The sequence below is a fragment of the Gracilinanus agilis genome, chromosome 2 (genome assembly GCF_016433145.1).
Source record: "Gracilinanus agilis isolate LMUSP501 chromosome 2, AgileGrace, whole genome shotgun sequence".
Classification (NCBI taxonomy): Eukaryota; Metazoa; Chordata; class Mammalia; order Didelphimorphia; family Didelphidae; genus Gracilinanus; species Gracilinanus agilis.
Window position 1 is genome coordinate 393,476,672 of NC_058131.1, and position 21,194 is coordinate 393,497,865.

The 21,194-nt window shown below is 34.3% G+C and overlaps 1 protein-coding gene and 1 long non-coding RNA gene across 6 annotated transcripts in view; both read left to right on the forward strand.

The window, feature by feature from the left end:
- CSNK1A1 (casein kinase 1 alpha 1) overlaps window positions 1-16,804 on the forward strand; it is a 53,228-nt gene extending 36,424 nt beyond the window's left edge. For 3 of the 5 annotated variants that reach the window (XM_044664506.1, XM_044664511.1, XM_044664509.1), the window contains 4 exons: window positions 714-788; window positions 1,451-1,557; window positions 4,600-4,748; window positions 14,236-16,804. In XM_044664506.1, the coding sequence (XP_044520441.1) occupies window positions 714-788; window positions 1,451-1,557; window positions 4,600-4,748; window positions 14,236-14,243 (339 nt within the window). In that variant the 3' untranslated portion in view covers window positions 14,244-16,804. Of the gene's footprint in view, window positions 1-713; window positions 789-1,450; window positions 1,558-4,599; window positions 4,810-14,235 lie in introns of those variants that run through there. The other 2 variants (XM_044664508.1, XM_044664507.1) reach the window with 2 other exon arrangements.
- LOC123237534 lies at window positions 9,923-11,889 on the forward strand. The gene is made up of 2 exons (XR_006505472.1): window positions 9,923-10,577; window positions 11,242-11,889. It is a non-coding gene; the product is annotated as an uncharacterized LOC123237534 (long non-coding RNA).
- Window positions 16,805-21,194: the final 4,390 nt, after the last annotated feature.

A 21,194-nucleotide genomic window follows, 5' to 3' on the forward strand; every position in this document is an offset into this window, starting at 1 on the left:
CTCTTCTTTATTAGGGCCCCAGCTAAGAAGTCTATGACTTGACCATAAACTGTTTCTCATTGGCAAACTATAACCTGTCTTTTCATTTGAGTGGAAGTGTGGGCTATTAATCTCTTGAACACTTTACAATTTACAAAGAAATATATATATGTGTATATATATATTGCATTTAATACTTGGCAACCCTTTAAGTAGATATTATTTCGTAGATGAAGAAATTATGGCTGAGAGAGCCTAAAAGTCTTTACCTACATTTGCACATCTAGCAAGTGGTAGATCTTTGGTACTTACTCATGGGAATGGGAAGTTTAATTCCTTCCTTTCTCTCCTGCCCTCATCTCCATTGCTGCTGTTGAGAAATTAGTATTAGGGAGTAAACAAGTGGGGTAATTCTTTTGACTGGAGCAGGCAGGTTTCCTTTACTCTTCATCTTTACTTTTTGGGGAATATTATTGCTGTGGCCTGCAAACTCTGGTGATGACTGAGTTAGATTTGCCTTTGCATAATGGGTACATTACTGAAAACTTGCAGCTTTGAATGACCTACCAAAGTAGAGGTCCTTTTATGTATCCTTTAGAAAAGTTAGGATTGGTATAAGTTTTGAAATGGAATATAGGACATTAGATTATGTTCTGAATTTTACATTTAATTTATTTGCTTTTTAATCCCTAAAGTTATTCCCCTTGATAATCTGTATTTTCCATGTTCCTTAGGCTGCAACAAAGAAACAAAAATATGAAAAGATTAGTGAAAAGAAGATGTCCACTCCTGTTGAAGTTCTGTGTAAGGTGAGAAGAGGATAAAATGGATGCATTTAATTGATTAGCAGTCAGAAAAGCAGTTTATGACAAGTCTGGAAATTTTGAACATGCTATCAAGAGTAGACAGTAACCTTTATGAATTTGTTTTATGCTAATGCAGTTTTTAAAAAAAGAACCCTTATCTTCTGTCTTCAATCAATGTTAAGGATCCGTTCCAAAGCAGTAAAGGCTCGGTAATTGGGGTTAAGTGACTTGCCCAGGGTTACACAGCTAGGAATAATGCCATGGTATTTTAATTGACTTCCCAGTTAATTGGCCAAGTGTGGGTGATATTTAATATAGCTCTTGATGCTAACATAGTTTAGTCTGTTTAGACTAATTTGCCCCACATATGTAAGTACATTTATGAGTACTTCCTCATGAGAATGGGGAGTTTGATTCCTTCTCATCTCCCCCATTCCCATCCCCATTGCTGCTCTTGAGAAATTAGTCAGTATTAGGGAGTAAACAAGGAAACAACTGGTTGTACATTGTGGGCATAAGTTTTAGGGTGGTGATTTTTATTTTCAGTACTTTTGAAAATAGTAAACATCGCTTCCTACTTAATTATTGTTTAATTGCATATGTGTTTTCTGTTAGGCATGCAGAATGTTTCTTTGACTTGCTTACTTTAATTCCTAATCCTATAGGGGTTTCCTGCAGAATTTGCCATGTATCTAAACTATTGTCGTGGACTACGCTTTGAAGAAGCACCAGATTATATGTATCTGAGGCAACTATTTCGTATTCTTTTCAGGTCAGTTTTGAAATTGTTGAGGGTAAAGCATCCCACTCAAATTTCCTCATAATAATAATTTAGCCTTTCCTTTCACTTATACTGTACTGTGCAAAATAAGCTGAACAAAATCAAGCTTTTACTTGATTGTAAAATAAGTGTTATGGTGAGGATCAAGTGTAAAGAACCTTATAAATCTTAAAGGACTTATTTATTTGTTTGTTTTGGGAGGTTTTGTGATTTTTATTTTGAATATTTCCTCATAGTTACATATTTCATGTTCTTTCCCTCTCCCCTGGACCCCCTGATGCACAATTCCACTGGGTTTTACATGTGTCATTGATCAAGACCTAATTCTGTATTACTGTTAGTTGGACTAGAGTTATCATTTAGAGTCTACATCCCCAATAATATCCCCATCAGCCCATGTGTTCAAGCAGTTGTTTTTCTTCTGTGTTTCTCCTCCCACAGTTCTTCCTCTGAATGTGGCTAGTTTTCTTTCTCATAAGTCCCCTCAGCCTTGCTTTGGATCCTTACATTGCTGCTAGTAGAAAATTATGTTCGGTTGTACCACAGTGTATCAGTCTCTGTGTACAATATTCTCCTGGGTCTGCTCCTTTCACTCTGCATCAATTCCTGGAGGTCATTCCAGTTCACGTGGAATTCCTCCAGTTCTTAAAGGACTTATTTAAATAATGATGGTAATGATTTCCCAAGATTTCAGAGGAATCGTTTATGAAGATATGAATTTCATAGGAAATCCAAAACATAGAAGCACATAGGATTGGCACACAGGAAACTTTTTTATAATCCTGGCTCTCTGTTAGCTGTTGACTTTGGTGGGCAAATTACCTTTTTAAATATCTGCCCCACCTGTGTCTCATTAGGCTGCTTGCCAGTATCAGATAGGATTACTGTGGAAATGTCTTATAAAGTTTTTTACAGATGTATGATTGAGAATGAAAATGGCATTCTTTGAATACTTTTAGAATTAACTTTAGTTTTGGTCTTTTGTTTAGGTATAGTGAACTCTTTGAGGATCAGACTTGTTTATTGAAGCAAGCTCTGAATTTTGAATCTTGTCATGTGTATTAAGATATTTACCAGGATCATTTGTTAGCTTAGAGGGAAGTTCTACTGCAACCATAATTGTAGAGGCCTTAGCACAATACCTGGCATGTAAAACGCTCTATATAAATGTAGCTATTATTATTATTGTTTCTGTTATTTTTACTGTCAGTCATTGAACCTCCCCCCCCAAAAGAGCATTTGAAATTATCAGCTGTTATAGAACCCTTACTCCAGATTTTCAGAGGTTTTCTTGAAATGTTAGCTGCTTCTACTTTTTTTAGGATGATGAGAACGATGGTATAAATATACTGCAGATTTGCAATGCATTGGCTCTGGTCTCAAAAACAAATGCTGTTCATGGAGTTAAAAGTAACCAGAAATCTTGGATCTGAATGCCATGACATTTCTCTTTCCCTTCTCAGGGATTCCCCCATAGTCTATAGATCTTCATCTGAGCCAAGTGTAGATTATATCCATGTTGTCACTACTCTCTTTCTTCATACACTTCTATCATGCTACTTTTATCTCCCATTTTGTCTTGAAGAAGAGAGAGTAGTATATGACTGTGTGTAACTTGGCAAAAGCAGGGTCACAAGCATCTATGATATCTATTTCATGACAGATTTTAGCTTTATCTCAATGTGAGTTTGGATTCTATGGTTTGATCTACAGTTTTTTTACTCTTGTTTTTATTGCTCAAAGGTTATATAAATATACTGTGGTTGAAATGGTCTCCTTCACCATGGCAAGAGACAAGACAAAAAAAAATTGTATTTCTCTTTCATGTCACAAGGTATAGGAGTAAAATAAGGTGCTAGTGATGGCTACACTATCTCCTAATTAAGAGGAAATGTTCTTGTGGCTGGCATGTTTGTTTCTCTGATAAATCTCTAAATCCTTCTTGGCATGTCCCCAGGCAATGCAGATATCTTCCTCACAGGCTTCTTCTATAAATATAATTTATAATCCCAGTTTGTAAGATAAAGCTGTGGTGTATCAGAAGAGCTGAGTTTAAAAAGTCCCACTCTTCAAATCTAGCTTTGTGTCCAGGGACAAATTAAAATTACTTAAAGCCTCCTTTACTCATGAGTAAAATAGGTTTTAATAACTGCAGTAATTAACCTCACTCATAGGTTTCTTCTTAGTATTAGAAGGCACACACGTCATCTATTAATACTATTTCACCTGTCCATTATCAGCATTGTAGTTTTAAATTTTCATTTTTTCTTTTCAATTGCTACTATAGTCAGTAATATTCCCCCCGCGCTCCTTTAATATTTCAGTATTGAATGATATCTCTGGGCTTATTGAGGTGTACTATATATATTGTTACCAATTTTGATCCTACTGTTGTGTGTATGTAATGTGTATGTAATTGTATACATGCATGCAATTATATACTTGTATGTACTAAAGTACACACACATACACACAAGTTTGGTGGCTTAGGATTTTGGGTCATTTGTAGGGGGTGAGGTTTGGAGGCAAGAAGTATATATAATCTCTGAACTTTTGGGAAGACTAGCCCAATAAAACACTTCTGAGAATTCTGGGCTGCTACCCATCCTATCTATAAAGAGAGGTTGGGATTACCAGACTAGTTTCGAATACTTTATAGGAAGAAAAGAATCTTCTGTATAGATTATTTTTATTTCACATATTTTCATTTCCAACTTTTCTTCCTCCTTCCATCTTTCTCTCACCTACTGAGAAGGCAAGAAATAAATATGGTAAGAAGTCATGCCAGACATGTTTCCAAATTAGCCATGTTGTATGTGGGGAAAGGGGGTAGAGAAAGAAAAAAAAAAGGAAAGAAGTATGTTTCAATCAGTAATAATGAACCCCTCAGTTCTCTAATATGGAAATGTATTGCATAAATATAAATTTTAGCAAGCCCTTAGACGTAGATTGTTGTATGAATTGTCTGTCCTTGGTGTTTGAGCATCACAGCTAACACGTATTGATATGAAACAAGTTATTTTTCTCCCCTAGGACTCTGAACCACCAGTATGACTACACATTTGATTGGACAATGTTAAAGCAGAAAGCAGCCCAGCAGGCAGCCTCTTCCAGTGGGCAGGGTCAGCAGGCCCAAACCCCCACAGGCAAGCAAACTGACAAAACCAAGAGTAACATGAAAGGTTAGTAGCCAAGAACCAAGTGACGTTACAGGGGAAAAATTTGAACACACAATTTGGGTCGGTCAGTAATTTATAACAGTGTTAGATCAAGGAGGTGGTTTAAAATACACACATTTGGCTCTTGTTTTTAAAAAATATATATATATATCAGACGTCCTTGGAAAATTTGACTACTAACTTTAAACCCAAATGTCTTTGTTCATATATATATGTGTGTGTGTGTGTGTGCGCGCGTGCGCCCATACATACAGATATATATATATATTCATATATGTGTGTATATTTATATCATTTCTCTTGGGATGTTGGGTCATTTTAACAACTACATCTTTTTACTCATGCATTAACCCCCTTTTCAAAACAAGAACCATGACTTGGTGTTGGGAATGCAATCAATGAATTATTCACTCCAAAATCCTGGACCTAACACTTGTTGATTTTTTTTCTTTCTCCTTTTAGGAAATGGATTTAGTTAGACATGATATTTTGGTTTCTCTTTTTCAAAATAACCATTTTAAGAGTTTTTTTTTTCTTTGCTTGATAATGTGACAATAAATATGGAAAATTGGGGGCATGATTTTATTTCGTTGGTTATGGGTGGCATTACTACAAATGCTCCTACTCCTATTATGCCTCTTAATTGCAAAGAATTTTCATTATTAAGAAATATATTTTTAAAATGGAGGAGTTGAATATATGTTAGTTATCTTAAAATCTTAATTCCAAATATTTGGGGATTTCAGATTTAAGGGTTTTAAGGAAACTGTGCAGGCCAATTGAGTTATAGTTTAGAGGTTCATTGTGAAGCTTCTATGCATTTTCTTTATTAAGAGCTTGCAACTTGAAAATTGCCTATTTTCATGGGGAAGGGGCTCTTGCGTTAACTGGTGTCTTCCTCTTTAGCTACTACTTTCAGGGAGTGGAGGTTATATGGCAATTTACATTCATTATGTTAGCTTGCCTAGAAACCCCACTTCTTTTTTGCATTCTTTTTCCTCCTTGGGAGTCTACTGGAAATTTTGCTAAACTTCATTGGAAATGGTGATGGGATTTGATTTTTAAAATTTGTTATATCTTTATTGCTATGTGACTGATCTAGTTAGGATATATAGTCTTCAGTTTGCCCTTGGTCTGTAGACTGATTAGAATCTTTTATAACATTTCATATACTTATATTTTTTTTAACTTTCAAGTCAAAAGGTGAATGGTATTCATCTTTTTTGGAAACTAAACACTCCGAATTTGATTGGAATATCAGTTAACCTAGAACATTCTGATTCAGGCTTTAGCTAACTTTGAGAAGAATTTTAAAGCATTTAGTTTTCAAAGCTAGAGATTCTATTATTGTGAGAGATCGCCTAGTGCAGTTTCTATTAAATATTGAGTCTTCTGAAACACTCCTGATAAGTAGATAAAATAAACCATTGTTCTTGTGACAGGGAACTTAATGCAAATCCATTCTACTTTTGGACAACTCTAATTGTTTAGAGAATTGGTCCCAATTCTGCCTTTTTCAGGCCAAACAGAACAACTCTAATGTCCTTTCCTTTTAAAATATGAGTTTCTCAACCTTATTCCTAAACTTTAAATTAGTGATTCCCAAAGTGGGTATTACCGCCCCCCGGTGCAGCGATCTAGGGGGAGCGGTGATGGCCACAGGTGCATTTATCTTTCCTATTAATTGCTATTAAAATTTTTAAAAAATTTCCAGGGGGCTAACTAATATTTTTTCTGGAAAGGGGGCGGTAGGCCAAAAAAGTTTGGGAACAACTGCTTTAAATGATTCTAGGCATACTTTGAATTCCTATGTCCTTGCAAAAAAGTAACAATTGTTTTAAAATTTCTGTGTAATGGGGCTTTTCCCCACATAAAATTCTTTGATTTTTGCAAAAATCATAGTGTTCATGTGTGCTAGTCTTTTGACAAATGTCAGAAAAAAAAAAAGATGGCCATGAAGATTTATTTATAAAACAAAGGGTGTTGTGTTTTTTTGTTTTTTTTTTTTTTTTTTGGTTTTTTGGTTTTTGTTTTTTTTGGTTTGCTTTTTTAATTGAAAGCATTTACATTACATTGACTTTGGTCTTTCAGAGAAGATAGTCTATGGGGAAAAAATATTTGGCCTTTATATAAAATATTGTTTATGGGGACAGCTGGGTGGCTCAGGATTGAGAGCCAGACCTTAGAGATGGGAGGTCCTAGGTTCAATTCTGGCCTCAGACACTTCCTATCTATGTCACCCTGTCACTTAATTCCCCACTTAATGAAAGTATTGAGGCAGCAGAAAATAACATAATGCTAAAGGTGTTCTTTTCCCCATATTACTTCCCTAGAATTTTTAAGACTTTGCAAGTTGGGGGATTTAGTCACTTGTCCCAGTTTGGGTTTGACTATTGTCAAATTGTGTTCCTTTTAGTTGCTTTCAAAATTCATTCCTTCACATTCTCTAAATGAAGTTGAATTGTTTTAAATCAAAACTAATACAGACTGGCTAAAGAAAATATAAAGCCCCGATTGTTTTATAGTACTGACTTTTGTTTTCCTACTACTGAACTTAGCTTGACTTTTTAGACAGTGTGCTTAAAATATGCTTATATAAAAACATCCGAAAAATTGAGGAAACTAAGTGACTCAGTGGATTGAGAGTCAAGCCAGGAAATGAGATCGATCCCTAGTTCAAATCTGGCCTCAGTTACTTCCTAGCTGTGGGACCTGGGACCCTAGGCAAATCACTACCCTCATTGCCTAACCCTTACTATTTTTCTGCCTTTGAACCAATATACAGTATTGAATCTAAGACAAAGTAAGGATTCGTTTGTTTGTTTGTTTGTTTGTTTTAATCTTAAAATTTGACTTTTAACGGTTGTTACCAATGTTGCTTTTTTGTTGTTGTTGTTGGGTTGTTTCGATTATATAAACCCAAGTACTAAAGAAATCCTAACTTCTTACATATTCGTTTTTCATATCTCATTCCCTCATTCATTAAAAAAAAGTTTCCCCTTAATAGTCTCCTCTCTTGCATATTCTTTTTCCTCCCACATTAACCAGGAAGAAGAACCTTTCTTTTAAGTGAACAATTTTTAACAAGTGTTTTTTTTATTTAAGTGACTAAACTAAGTTACAAGTGACTAATTGAAAAGCTTTCTGTTGGCTTGAGAGTGGCTGGCCCTTCATTTTTTGGTTAACTCTCAGCCTCCTTTCCTTAGTTCCTTATTTTCGATTCCTCCATTGCTTCTTCCTTTTAGACAAGGGTGCTAGGTTGTCAATATTCTTAATACTGTCTTTAAAATAGTAAAACTGCCTATAAATCCAATAAAGACTGAAGAAATGTAAATATAATTTTTTCAGTTACATATCATTTTTCTTTCAGCACATCTATTTGACTAGCAGTGGAATATTTTTTGAAAACTTGAGTTTACTAAAGGAAGGGGAATAAATTAGAAGATCAATTCTAGTTAGCCTGAGTAAATAAGGGTGTAACTCTCAGAAATAAAGAAGTTTACCCAGGGTGGTACAGGATAAAACTTCACTATAATTCAAAGGGCCCAAACCGTTAATCTTTTCCCTAGAAACCAGATGAGGGAAATTCAGGGAGTAAATGCACTAAAAATAAATATAACTTATATTTATGACATAATAAACTATTTAGGTTCTTGCCAATCAAAAAACATTGTGTGGCTTTTGAACTATAAGAGAGTTAACTTAAGTGTTTTTTTTTTTGTTTTTTTTTTTAACATTTATTAATATTCATTTTTAACATGGTTACATGATTCATGCTCCTCCTTTCCCCTTCCCCCCCCCATTAACTTAAGTTTTGATGGACATTTACTTACTTTTCACAGTGAATGCCAAAAAACATATACAAAATGGTATTAGTATGAGCACTTAAGTACTAATTTTTAGAAAGACAACCTTATTAGAACTTTCAAAGTTAGCAAATAATAAGATAACCTGTGACATTAAAGGTATGCAGAATGTTCCAAAAGTCTACCACAGCTTAAAGCTTTTTGGGACACACTGTATTTTGATGCATATCAGGCAGGACCTTGTTCAACATTTTTTTTTCAACAACTTGGATGAAGATATTGAGGAAACTCGCTCATTAAATTTACAGCTTAAAATCTAGAAGGAACAGGTAATACGCTGGATTCAATGTGGATTCAAAAATATCTCAACAGCCTGGAATGATGGGCAGAAACTAGCAAGACGAAATTTAATAAGGGTAATCGTTAGCTTGAAATTTAGGTTAAAAATCAGTCATACCTATGCTAGGATAGGAGAAATTTGACTTTTAAAGCAGTTAATATGAAATTAATATGAGTTCTTGTTATCTGCAGGCTTAGTATAAGTTTAGCCGTGTAGTATAGCTACCAAAAATTGCATTTTTTCCACTGAGTTAATAGAAATTTGTGTTCAGAATTTATTGAGGTTGTAGTTTTTAATCGTGTTTTCTTCTGATCAATCTGTTGCTGTAGTATTGTTTTTTTTTTTTTCAAGGACATAGATATGTCCAGAGGAGGATAGCCAGGGTGGCTAGAGGTCTTTTGTTAGCTATGTCATATGAAGTTCTATTGAAGAAATTTCGAGATCTTTTGACCTAGAAAAGAACATCTGGGATGCCATTGTGGGTGAGAGAATAAAAATGATGAACAAAATTTGAACTTTTTGAAGAATAGTCATATGAAAGAGAGAAAGTAGACTTTAGTCTTTGTTCCAGAGAACAAAATTAAATCGATAGGTAGAAGTTCAGAAGGGAGAGAGAAGAAATTCCAGGAATAAATTATAAGGGATAATGTAAAGATAAATTAGAGCTGTCAAAAATGGAATATGCTTGAGGTGAAGTGTCGTTACAGGCTGTGATGATAAAGGAAATCCCTGTACTAGCTGAAAAGGTTCAGCTAAACTAAGTGGCCTGTAAAGGTACATTTCAGCTGGATTCTTGTATGAAGTATGAGAGGATATAATTCATTTGATGAGTTTGCACTCTATCGTCAAGTAATAACAACCAGTATCTTTTGATGGGAAAGGCAAAAGTATTCAAAGTAATGTTGCAAGTGTGAAAAAATTTTATGTAGGAAGTGTGCATTTGTTATCTCTTAAGTCTTTCCAGTCTAATGTTTGTATATGCATGAGTTAAATTTGCTTAACATTTATGGTAAATACTGCTATAGTCTAGATAGCAAAGGCAAGTATGTAATAGTTTGTTGACTTGAGGTGATCTTTCTCTACATTGGGAGAATATTGGCATTCAAAATAAATGGAATGATATTATTTCATGATGATGCCTACCTTATCAAGTTTCTTTTCTTACCCTCCAATGTCTACTGGACTTCAGCTTCAGTTTTTGTCTAGCTTAACTTTTTCTGACTTCACCAATTACTGCTAGGAACATGACTGGTTACTCAGCAGCATAGTGCAAATCACAGGCAAAGAATATGAAAAGTACCTGGAGATGATAATACACTCAGGAAGAAATCTGTTGAATCTAAAGAGGTGCCGGAAGAATTGTGACTGCCTACTGAAGAAAAGTTGAACAATAAAACTGGATTGCAAAGAGCTAAATAATCCAGCAGGAAAGAAGATGAATGTCAAAGAATCTATTGGAATTTGAACTGCCATTTTTTCCAAAAACTCACTGAACTTTTCATACTCTTGGCATTGCTTTATTTCTGAGTAGCTCCATAACAAGCGAGAAGGCCTCGAATAACTAACTGGAGTACAATGTTGCTGTAACACAGTGATGGTGTGGAATAGCTTCCATTTGGGAGAGGAATCAGTCCAACGATCTAAAATGCAGTGTCTTCTAATTTGGGAGAGGAGTCAGTATAACAGGTATTTCAAATAAAACAGCTTCACAAATCTCTCTAAAAATGGTGACCTTTGTTATAGTTAAGCTTTGAAAGCTTTTAAGTTTATTAAGTTTTATTGTGGTCATCTTTGAGTTAAGTAAAATAAATGTACTTGCCGTACTTACATACTTAATCCTTACTTATGACAACATTACTATGAAGATAAGAAATATGTATTTCCTTTATCCCTTCCCACTACTGGATTTTTTAAAAAGTTTCTGTGGGAAGGTAGCATTACTGCATTAAAGTCAATTTTATATGCTGCTATCTTATAGTTCTAGAATTCTTATAGCTTAACTTGTTAAAATTAGTTTTAAAAAACTGACCTAAAAAACGGTATAATAATGAAGAATGGAAAACTCCCCATTTGTGTTTTTAAGGTATTGCTATTGTCTTTCATTAAGGGATCCTAAACTCTTAAGGCTTATTTATATAAGACCTAACTACTTGCTGTGTTAGATAAATAAGGATTAGTTGATGCTGATTTTTGGTCTTTTTTCTGATTTGATCAAAGTGGGAAATGTGGAAAATTGTAGTGTAGGGAACATCCACAAAGACTCCATATACACAGACTAATAATATATTTATAGGCTCTACCAGCTTATATAAAATTTGATGTTTTTTTTCTTTTTAATATTTATTTACAGGTTTGGGAGAAACTTCAAAATAGAAAAATAGCCAGATGCATACCACTGACTTATGGACTATCACCTTAACTTCAAGCTCTGGTTTTACTGTTTCCAGGAGGAAAAGGATTTAGCCCTTAGTTTAGCTGAAGTTTCCGTGAAGATGGCATCTTTAAGCGACCTTTATCTTTTGGAAGCCAGGAGGTTGCTGGCTTCATCTGGACTGAAAGATAAAAGCCAAGGAATAAAGGATTATGCTAACTGGAAAAAGAATTCAAGAGAGTATTTAATGCTTGAAGATGAGATGCAAAGCCCAAATGTTATATATATGGTGGATATGCGTATTGGTTCTCCTTTTCCCCTATCCCTTCCCCCCAAATAAATGTTTATTGAGCGCCACTGAAATTCTAGGATAATTTACTAGAGGAATGATGATCCTTGGGTGGAGTATCCTACTGTTGGCCCTCTTGAAGAGTTGAATCTGGAATTAGCTACCACTCCTTCCAACACTGACCTAGTGGTCCCTCCTTAAACATTTATCTCTAATGAAAGCGGTCTAGTTGGCACAGAATAATTCTCACAGTAGGTCAGATTAAATGAATAGAAGTCTTGTATAATTGCAGATTGCATGCTTTTTAAAGGAAGCAAGATAGACCCTCCCTTTCCTTTTTCCTTCCCCTTCCAAAAAAAAAAAAATTGACCAATACTTTAGCCTTTAATTACATTGCAAACAATTTCTTTGTCAGCAAAAGTAGTTATGGCCCCATTTCTAATTTAGTGTTAGGTTCTGGATGTATGATAACTTGAAATTTCTTCACATTCACAAGACTCCTTTAAAAAAAAGACTTATAAATTATAACTGAAATTTTTAAGAATGATTTACAAGCTTTAAGATTTAAAAATCTGTCATTTCCATTTAATTGCAGCTTTGGGGCTGACCATGAAAGAATTGGGTTCATCTTGAATTGTACAATTTCGTGTAACTATTTGAAATGATGTCATTGAGCCATGATCATTTTAATTTAGGGATTGACCTAAAGGCTTTATTTTTTTAAAAATACTTGTCTAGGTTATCCCAAGTTAATTCTTGATTTAAATAAGAAAAAAGCCTTTGTAAGTACCAGTCAATATATACTTACCAAGTAATATTATATAGTATTGCTTCTTCCTTCAATAACTTTCTTAAGAGAAACAAAAATTTGAGAAGATAAATGGCAAAAGAGGAAAGCAAGTTGATAAATAACTAGGAGATTCCACATAGAAATACATGGTTGCTTAGTAATTGAGTAATCAGATAACTAGAGGGTCAGATCTGATTGTTTTGGAGAGGCTGAGGCAAGCTTCATGTAAAGAGGTAGGGCATAAGCAGAACCTTGAAGGATGTAGGTTTATTTGGGGTGGAGAAGGGAGGAATGCCTGCTGTTGAAAAGAGAGATTTTACTTCATGTTTGAAGAAGAAAGGGGTTAAAGATAGAGAAGTTAATGGTGTTTTTCATGTTACGTGGACTTTGAGAGCAAACTTTGTGAAGTTGTACAAGTTGAACCACAGGCAGCCTTTCTGGATTTCTTTCCTCTGCCTTTACTACTAGTTGTTTCATGGAGGAAATTTAAGCTGCTGTCTGTATTCATCCTCATTTTAGGTGTTTGATTGCTGATGTCAGGAAGGAATGCCAGTCAATCACTTCCTCCAAATGGCTAGCTTTTTTTAATTGTTTTTTTGTAGGCAATAGGTGTTAAGTGACTTGCTCACAGTCACACAACTTGGAAGTGTCTGAGCCCAGATTTGAACTCAGGACCTCCTGTCTCTGGGCCTGGCTCTCAATCCACTGAGCCACCCAGCTGCCCCCCAAATGCTAGCTTTAAAACAACAACAACAAAATGAGCAAATAATCACTTAAATGTTATTATTTGATTGATGTGTCGCAGGTCTCATAATCTCTTGGCATAAATAAAAATATTTGGAAGTTTTCAGTACTACCGTATATGGTAGTTTTAGAAAATGTAGGTGTTTATAGAAGTAGGAAATGCAAAACTTAGACCTGCTAAATGCGTTTTTGAGTGTGGCAGAGATAGTTGATCCAACTTATTTCAGTGGTTACTTTTTAAGGGCCAGTGAGGCATTTTCACAAAAATGGTTGCATTTAATGCCCCTAATGTAGAATCTAACTGACATCCATGAAAAAAGGAAATCTAGAGATGAAAGTATAAAACACTTTAATCAAGAGGTAAGATAGTTGTTTGCTCCTGTTGGAAAAAAGTTAACTGCAATTTAGTCAAAGTAAGCTCATTTGCCTAGCATGACTTCTGGAATGTTATCTGGAGGTAGAAGGAATTTCATTGAACATTGAATGAAAATCCAGAGACATAATAGGCATAAAAATCTGATACTTTGATCATTAAAAGATTGGGGACAGTCTAGATATGTAATCAAATTTAAGCAACATGTTTATATCCGTTTTTTTGAAGCTAATTAAGCTTAACCTTAAGGGATTTAGTAGAAAAACAAAGATGTTTTAGAAAACCTTTGTTGTCTAGTCACCTTCAAGTATGCAACCCAAACTTTCTGATCAGATCCCTTGGGCCAAGAAAAGTGGAACAAAAAGATTACAATGAGTTTTTTTTTTTTGTTACTAAAGGTGATTTATTCCAGTTTGATGAACATTAGCTAATTAATCTACAGTTGTTAAAGCAATAATTTAGGCTTGAACTTTTATCAAAGACTCCTTTGGTTTGAAAATTGACCCTCTACTGGACAATTATGTCTTTACCTAGGAGTAGCTTTAAAGTAGATTTGTTTGGCTATAGAAGCCACCACATTCAATGTGCACGAGATAGCCCTCCAGTTAGGAAAGGGCATTTTTAAAATTTCAGAATGCAGATCCAGTGGCTAACTGGAGAGAATCCATTTTTCAGATCATTCTTAGCTTGTTTCAGTTCCCCTGCTCTGGATATATAGTTTCTCTCTTCTAGTTTGAATTAACTTGTTTCTTTTTTCTCTGTCTCTTTTTTGGACAGGTTTCTAAACATGAAGAGGAACAGATGAAGCAGAGCAGATGATCAGAGCAGGACTTGTTACTCCCCAAATCTAGAAATTTTAGTTCATATGTACACTTATCAGTGGTTGTGGGGCAACCATTTACTTGGTGTAAAGAACTGAATTTCAGTATAAACTGGCTCTGGTCAGCGTTGGTGATGCTGCATCCTGAGTTGTAGCCGCTGTAATTGTGAATATTAACTGAGATAGTGAAACATGGTGTCCAGTTTTCTATTGCATTTTTTCAAGTGGAAAAGTTAACTAAATGGTTGACACACACGTGGTGGAGAAATTGTGCATATGCCAATTTTTTGTTACCTTTTATTTTGAACTACACTGCTTTCAGAAGAATGGCATGAACAGTTTTCAACCACAGTTGTGATAATTGTAAATGTTCACAATTGTGCACTCTTAGGGTTTTTTCCCTTCCTGGGGTTTGAAAGTTGTAAACTTAACACATTCTTTAAATTGTTGGTTTCTGTGTGCAAGCCAACTGACATGGTAGCAACCAAAGATTCCAGTTTTAAGCATATGAAAGACTCTGCCTGCTTACTGTGCTAGAATTAACAGCATCTAAAAGTGAAGATTTAAGAAAAACTTAGTGACTACTAGATTATCTTTAGGACTCTGCATTAAATATAATGTTCTTGGTATAAAAAAGAAAAACAACATATTCGTCACAGAAATTTAGATAACATCTTACAACTAAACCTGTATGTAAGTTGCTTAGATCAATGTAATCACTGTAAAATCTATGACCTGGGATTTTGTTTTTGTTTTGAAATGGGAGCTTTTTTTGTTTACAAGTTCATTAAAAACTAAAAATTGTTTCTGTAAAGAGATTTTTTTTTTTAAGAAATGCCTTGCTAATTCATTTATAGAATCAACATCTCCCCAATTTTTTATTTAATAGACTACTTGATGGCCATTGAATAAGTCATATTCCTTTGCAAATCATTTTAGATTTAGCATTGTACCTCTTCCTTTTTTTTTTTTAAATAAATTTTGTATTTTTTTTTCCTAAGGAAGAAGGCATTTTTTTTTTTTAAATTCTTGCATCAATGCCTAGTAGTGCAACTGCAAGACCTGGTGTTGGTAGCTCTAGTGTTGCCATTGACTAAACAGCTGGACTGATTGTGTTGTTCTTTTGAAAATAAGAATGGAAGTGTTAAAGGGTTTTGCAATGCAGGAGATTTTCTTTCAAATTCTTGTGAAGTGGCTATGACCAGATTGTTTCTTGTTCTTAGATTGCCTCACACTGTGGTGTTCTTATGATTACTATCCAGCCCTTTAAGGCAGCCTGTGTGAGTGCTTTTTCCAGCTTATTTGCGCGTTTTCTTTTTCTCTTTATCTCTGACCCAGTGAAAAGGAAAAAAAAATACTGATTGCTGGTAATCCTTTAAACAGTGTAATTTATTCATTTATAGCATGTCAGAATAAATTAAAAAAAAACATTGTCTGAAAATGCTACCAGATGCCTATGTGTAAATGTGGTGTTTTGTACATTAACTTTAAGACTGTAAATTTACACGTTAAGGTTTAGTTATTTTGTGCCCTTTAATTCCAGTATAGTTTGTTTTTTTTTAACTGCCTTAGCAATAATTTCATGATTGCCACATTCAGCCATTAAGGTATAAATATATATATATATATCAGACCTTCAATACTACAAACATCTTAATAAATGCGCTTTTGGGGGTAGTCAGCTTATTGTAATGTTTCTTTTTTTCTCTAGCCTTTCTGGCTTGTTAAGGTGTTAGTTGCTTTATTAATAAACCCTTTGATACTTTAGCTAGAAATCAGTCTCGTAAAGCTATTTAAAGTATGGTTTCTGTTATTAAAAAAAAAAGAAAAAGAAGAAAAATAAAGAAAAAAGTTTGGCTTGATTAAAGGTTTTGCCAAGTTGAGCTTCCTCTGGCAAATATTTTCCAGTGCTTTCATTTACTATGCACTTAGACTATGCACTTTTTTCTGAGATATTTTTGTAACACTTAAGCCTTTTTGTATTTTTGCCATTTAAAAAGGTTGTGGGTGTAGTGTTTGTAATTAAGTTACTGGATATAAGACTGTTTAGCTTTGTAAATCAAAATGTAGGTATTTGTCCTGAGTGTATTGTCATTCCATCTGCAGCTGGAGCTGGAATCCCATTCATCTACTAGCTACCATTCCTTTTCTTCACAGTTTGACAAAAGAAGAATTTGAAATTCAGTGAATGCACTAACAAATCCTGACTGGAGAGGAATCTCATTTGAACAAAATGTAAATTATACTTTTCCACTAAAATGATGGTACAAGTTGAAGACAAGACACTCTGAAATTGGACAACCTGACCACTTATGGCTCCACAGTGGCTTACTCAGCTGAACTCTAGGTTATTCCTATTTTGTTTCACCCATTGGAGGTGCTGTTTTAAAAATGTTGGGAGATGGCCATTCTAACTATTGTTTGAATGTCTCTGTTTGGGAAGAAATAACAAGCAAATAAAAGTGGAGGGAGAGACTGGTTATCTCTTCCCCATATTATTGTGGATATGATCTTATGACCTACAAATGCCTTTTTAAAGGAGTTGTTTTTACTGTGAATTTTTTTATCCCTGCCATATCAGTTATATTGCCCTATGTCCCATTATAACAAAACTTTAGTCAATAGTGTTGTCTCCCTAAATTTTCAAATGGAAATTACTAGTGATGAAAAGGGGTTGTTGCTCATATTAATAAGATGAACCTCAAGGAGTCAAGGAAACTGGAATGTGCTATGTGATCTTCATTTTTGAAAGCAGTTTACACAGCTAAATGCAGTTATTTTCCCTCAACAATGCATTGGGTCAGTGGTTCATATGTTGTAGTGCCCTGAGTTTTTTTAAGTAACCAGTTCTGATTTGAATTATCTGACTTGCTTGCTTGTACATTTTTTTCAAAGTAAACATATGTATAATTGTTAACCAGATGTTAGGAGGGTTTAATTTGAAGTTACCATATGGCAAGTTAATATATTCTTTTCTATTGACTGAAAAAAGAAAAAATCTTTTTATGTTACAAGGGTAAAGAGTTTGTTCAGTCTGTGAATTAGTCATCTCCTTTATTTGAGTTTGAACTTTTAACTCAGTTGGTTTAGTTTTGTTTTAAAGTTATATTGAAATTTATAATGCTGCCTAAGTTTTGTGTTTGCTGCTGAAATGAAATTGTTACTCTACCTGTATAGGCAGTCATACCTTTCATCATGCCCCCTCATTGCTTTTCATCAAAGTGTAGTTTCCACTATGCTGATTTTCTGTTATCCCATGCTTAAAAGTAATCCAAAATAATATTTTGTTCTCTATCAGCCTCCACACAAAATGCCACCGTATTTTTTTGTTACCTGAACATAATTCTTATGAAATAGCCCCATGTTAAATACTATCTCTGGGTGGTTTTTTGTTTTTCTGGGGACAAGGGAATCTGCAACCAGCTAACAGAGATGCAGTTTAGTATGGACTTGTTTTAACTTGCTAATGTTTTATTTATTGTTATTAATACCGTTGCTGTTTGCCAGAAGTTGCAATACTTTGTTGCTATGTAGCATTTTCTATTTTAGACTAAATGAGGGAAGCAAGTGTACACCTCACAAAGCAAAAATCTGAAAAATGCCCTTTTACTTATTAACATAATTTAAATGACTGTAATGATCAGTTTACTAACTTGACAATTTAAAATAGAATACATATATATACACACATGTCTTTTAAACAAAAGCATATGAATTTTTGAATTTTCCTTTAAAAATAAGCCAAGTCAGTTTCTCTAGTATTTATTTTGCAGTTGCCCTATAACTAACCCCTATAAACCTAAAACTAAAGTGTCTGGGATAAAGTAGGCAATAGAATTTAACAGATAGCTAAAGTACTTCAAGCTGTAGGGATATCTTATTTTAAAAGGTAGGACATGAACTCTTGATTACTTAAAACAGGATCATGCCATTTTTAAAAGTGAATATGAATACACAGATACAAAGATAGAACTTGAGTTTTCATTGGTTATGGGGAACACTCAGTGGAGGGTTATTCCCCCTTATTATGAGATGTGCCTCTTTAAGTACTAAGGCTTAACCAACTTTACTCAATGTGTATCAGGGGTGGAACTTGAACTCTTGGATCTAAACCAGTTATGACAACCAGTTCTTCACCCCAAGTTGCTGCATTCTTTAAATTTTTAAGGAGAACTTCAAGGGAAAAAAATTGTTGAGATTTTAGGATATCTTTTTTTATTTTGTTCTCCTTTTTTCTTAATTTGGAAATTTAATAAATTGCCATTCATTGCCCTATTTCTCCCTTTAGCTAATAATTTGAAGTGAAATTTTAGGTGCTTTCATGTACTTATTTCATAATAGAAGCTTAGGTTCATATTGGAGCAGGATAATTAAAGGGTTGTATTTTCTTCTAATCTAAGTACAGGTATAAAAGTCTTGCTCTGAAATGTTCTGTTTTTAGTTAAATCAGTGCACAATTTTATGCATGATACAGTATCAAAAGTAGATTATTGTATGTTCTCAGATGGGACTCTCAAGAGCACAAAAAAGTAGTTTTGTTTTAACATACTTTTTATACAGCTATGAAAAAAATATGTACAGCCCCAATAATTGGAAAATAAGCATAGGTTTTAATTTTGAGCACATTTAGATTCTACCTTCCATTTTCTAGGTGGGGCCAGTAACTTGCAATTTGATTAATTTCTTGGCTTGAATTTTAAGGTCCACATTAACAGTACTCCTGATAATTAAAATTAGTCCTGCACCAAATCAGAGGACTTACTGAGTAATTGGTAAATGTATTTTCAAAAATAGCTTAGCTAACGTAATTTTAAATCAGAGAAAACAACAATCCATGTTGTTTCTTTAAGCTGTAACATTAAAATCTAGAGTGCATTTTGGTTTTAAATAGGAAACATTGAATTTGTCATTTGTATTAAGTCTCAGCCATCAACAGTTAACTAGTTACCTAGTTTGGTTTTGGTAAGGTGTAATTACAGGTTATAATAGAGAAGGCATAATGCTCTGAATTTCATGTAAACATGTCAGCAGAGTAATGCTATAGGAAAAAAAAAAAAACCTTCAGATCTGGCCTCAGATGCTTTTAGCTGTGTAACCTTGGAAAAGTCACTTAACTTCTGTTGCCTATCCATTATTGCTCTTCTGCCTTTGAATCAACATATTGTGTTCATTCTAAGATGGAAGGTAATTTTTTTTAATGCAACTTTTATTTCTAGGCCTTGCTGAAGTTTTTGGGTTTTTTTAATGCTACAATTGATTTTCTTTTCTACTAATGTTCCCTGAAGTTGGAGCTGTCGGCCACCCCCCCCTTTTTTTTTTCTTTCACCCATTACCACCTCAAATATTCCAGCTACCAACATATAACATAGGTTTTTATGCTGCTTGTTTGTATATGCTTTATCCTTTGAAATCTCAGGAGCCTTATGAGGAAAGTAATGCAGGAATTTTACAAGGGAAAAAAGTGAGGCTCAAAAAAGACTTGGCTAGTGTCAAATGCTCAAGCTGACTTGTTCCCAAGCCCCGCATTAAGACAAGTATACTATTGAGTGGTAGGAAATCAGTTAAATGATTTTCCATTGTAATTTGTTGAAAAAGCGACTTCACTGAGTACCCCAATGCTTTTTATTACTTGCTTGATAACTTGAATCCCTACTAACATGTTAAGTCACAGTTCCAAAGTACAGAATGTATTTAGGTCTGAATAGTACTTTATGTTTTTGCCACGTGAGTGGAATGGTAGAGAAAGAATTAAAATGCCTGAGAATTAAAGGATAAGGAATATGAAAGTGCCAAAAAGTAGTTTAAGAGAATCCTTCAAGAACCAGTTAAATTAATAAAAATATAGGTGAATTATGGGCAACTGGATGGCTCAGTGGATTGAAAACTAAGTCCAGAGATGGGAGATCATGTGACTTCAGACACTTTCCAGCTGCGTCACCCTGTGCAAGCCTCCTAACCCCCATGGCCTATCCCCTTGCCACTCTTCTCTTGAAACCAATAAACAGTATTCTAAAGTAAGGTATTAAAAAAAAGATGACAAGTAAGACATGAAATCAAACTCGCATATTTTATAGATAATGCAAAAAGCCTAAATATGTATTTGTGGCTTGTCCTGTCAAGGTTACATACTTGGCTGGCAAAAGCAGGTTTTGAATAGGCTTTTGGATTCCACCTTTTGGTTTTTATTGACACTTTTTAGTGACTGCTTTAGAGGAGGTACTGAACTCGGGCAAAGGCACTTAACCATATTAGGCTCATTTTCCTCATTTGCAAAACAAAACTGAAGAAGGAAAGGGCATGTCACCCTGAGTGTCTTTGCCAAGAAAACCTCAAATGAAGACCACAAGTTAAACACAACTGAAAAATAAAAATACTGCTTACTATCATCAGATGAAGGGGAATTGGGAGGCATTACTTGAAGTTGTTACTGCTAATTCCTAGTCTAGTGTTTATTAGGTTTTCACCTAATTCAAACATAACTTCAAAGGTCAATTGATGTAGTTCTGCCAAAGCAAGGCATCAAATGGGTTTTCATACCTTGTTTTAGGAGAAAAGTGTGCCCCTTGTATGTATTGTTAGTATGTTGTATGTGATGCATACAAAGCATGTAGTTCAGCAAGCTTTTTAATTTTCCATTTCCATGCAAACCACAGATTCCATAAAATTAAGAGTTAAAAAGTTTTGAGGGACTGTTGGAATTAGATGCCTATTAATAGAAAGTAAAATACCAAATAGGCTTGGTTGTCAGCTACCAGACTACTTTTCATTGCCAACAAGAATTGGAGGCCATTTTTAAAAAGACTTAGTCTATGATAATAGTTGTCTTTTTTGAGTAGTTGTGGAAATCCAAGTCAATTTACCATGTGCTAACATTTACTCTAATACTTAGAATATCTGTAATGTGATGCAAATTACA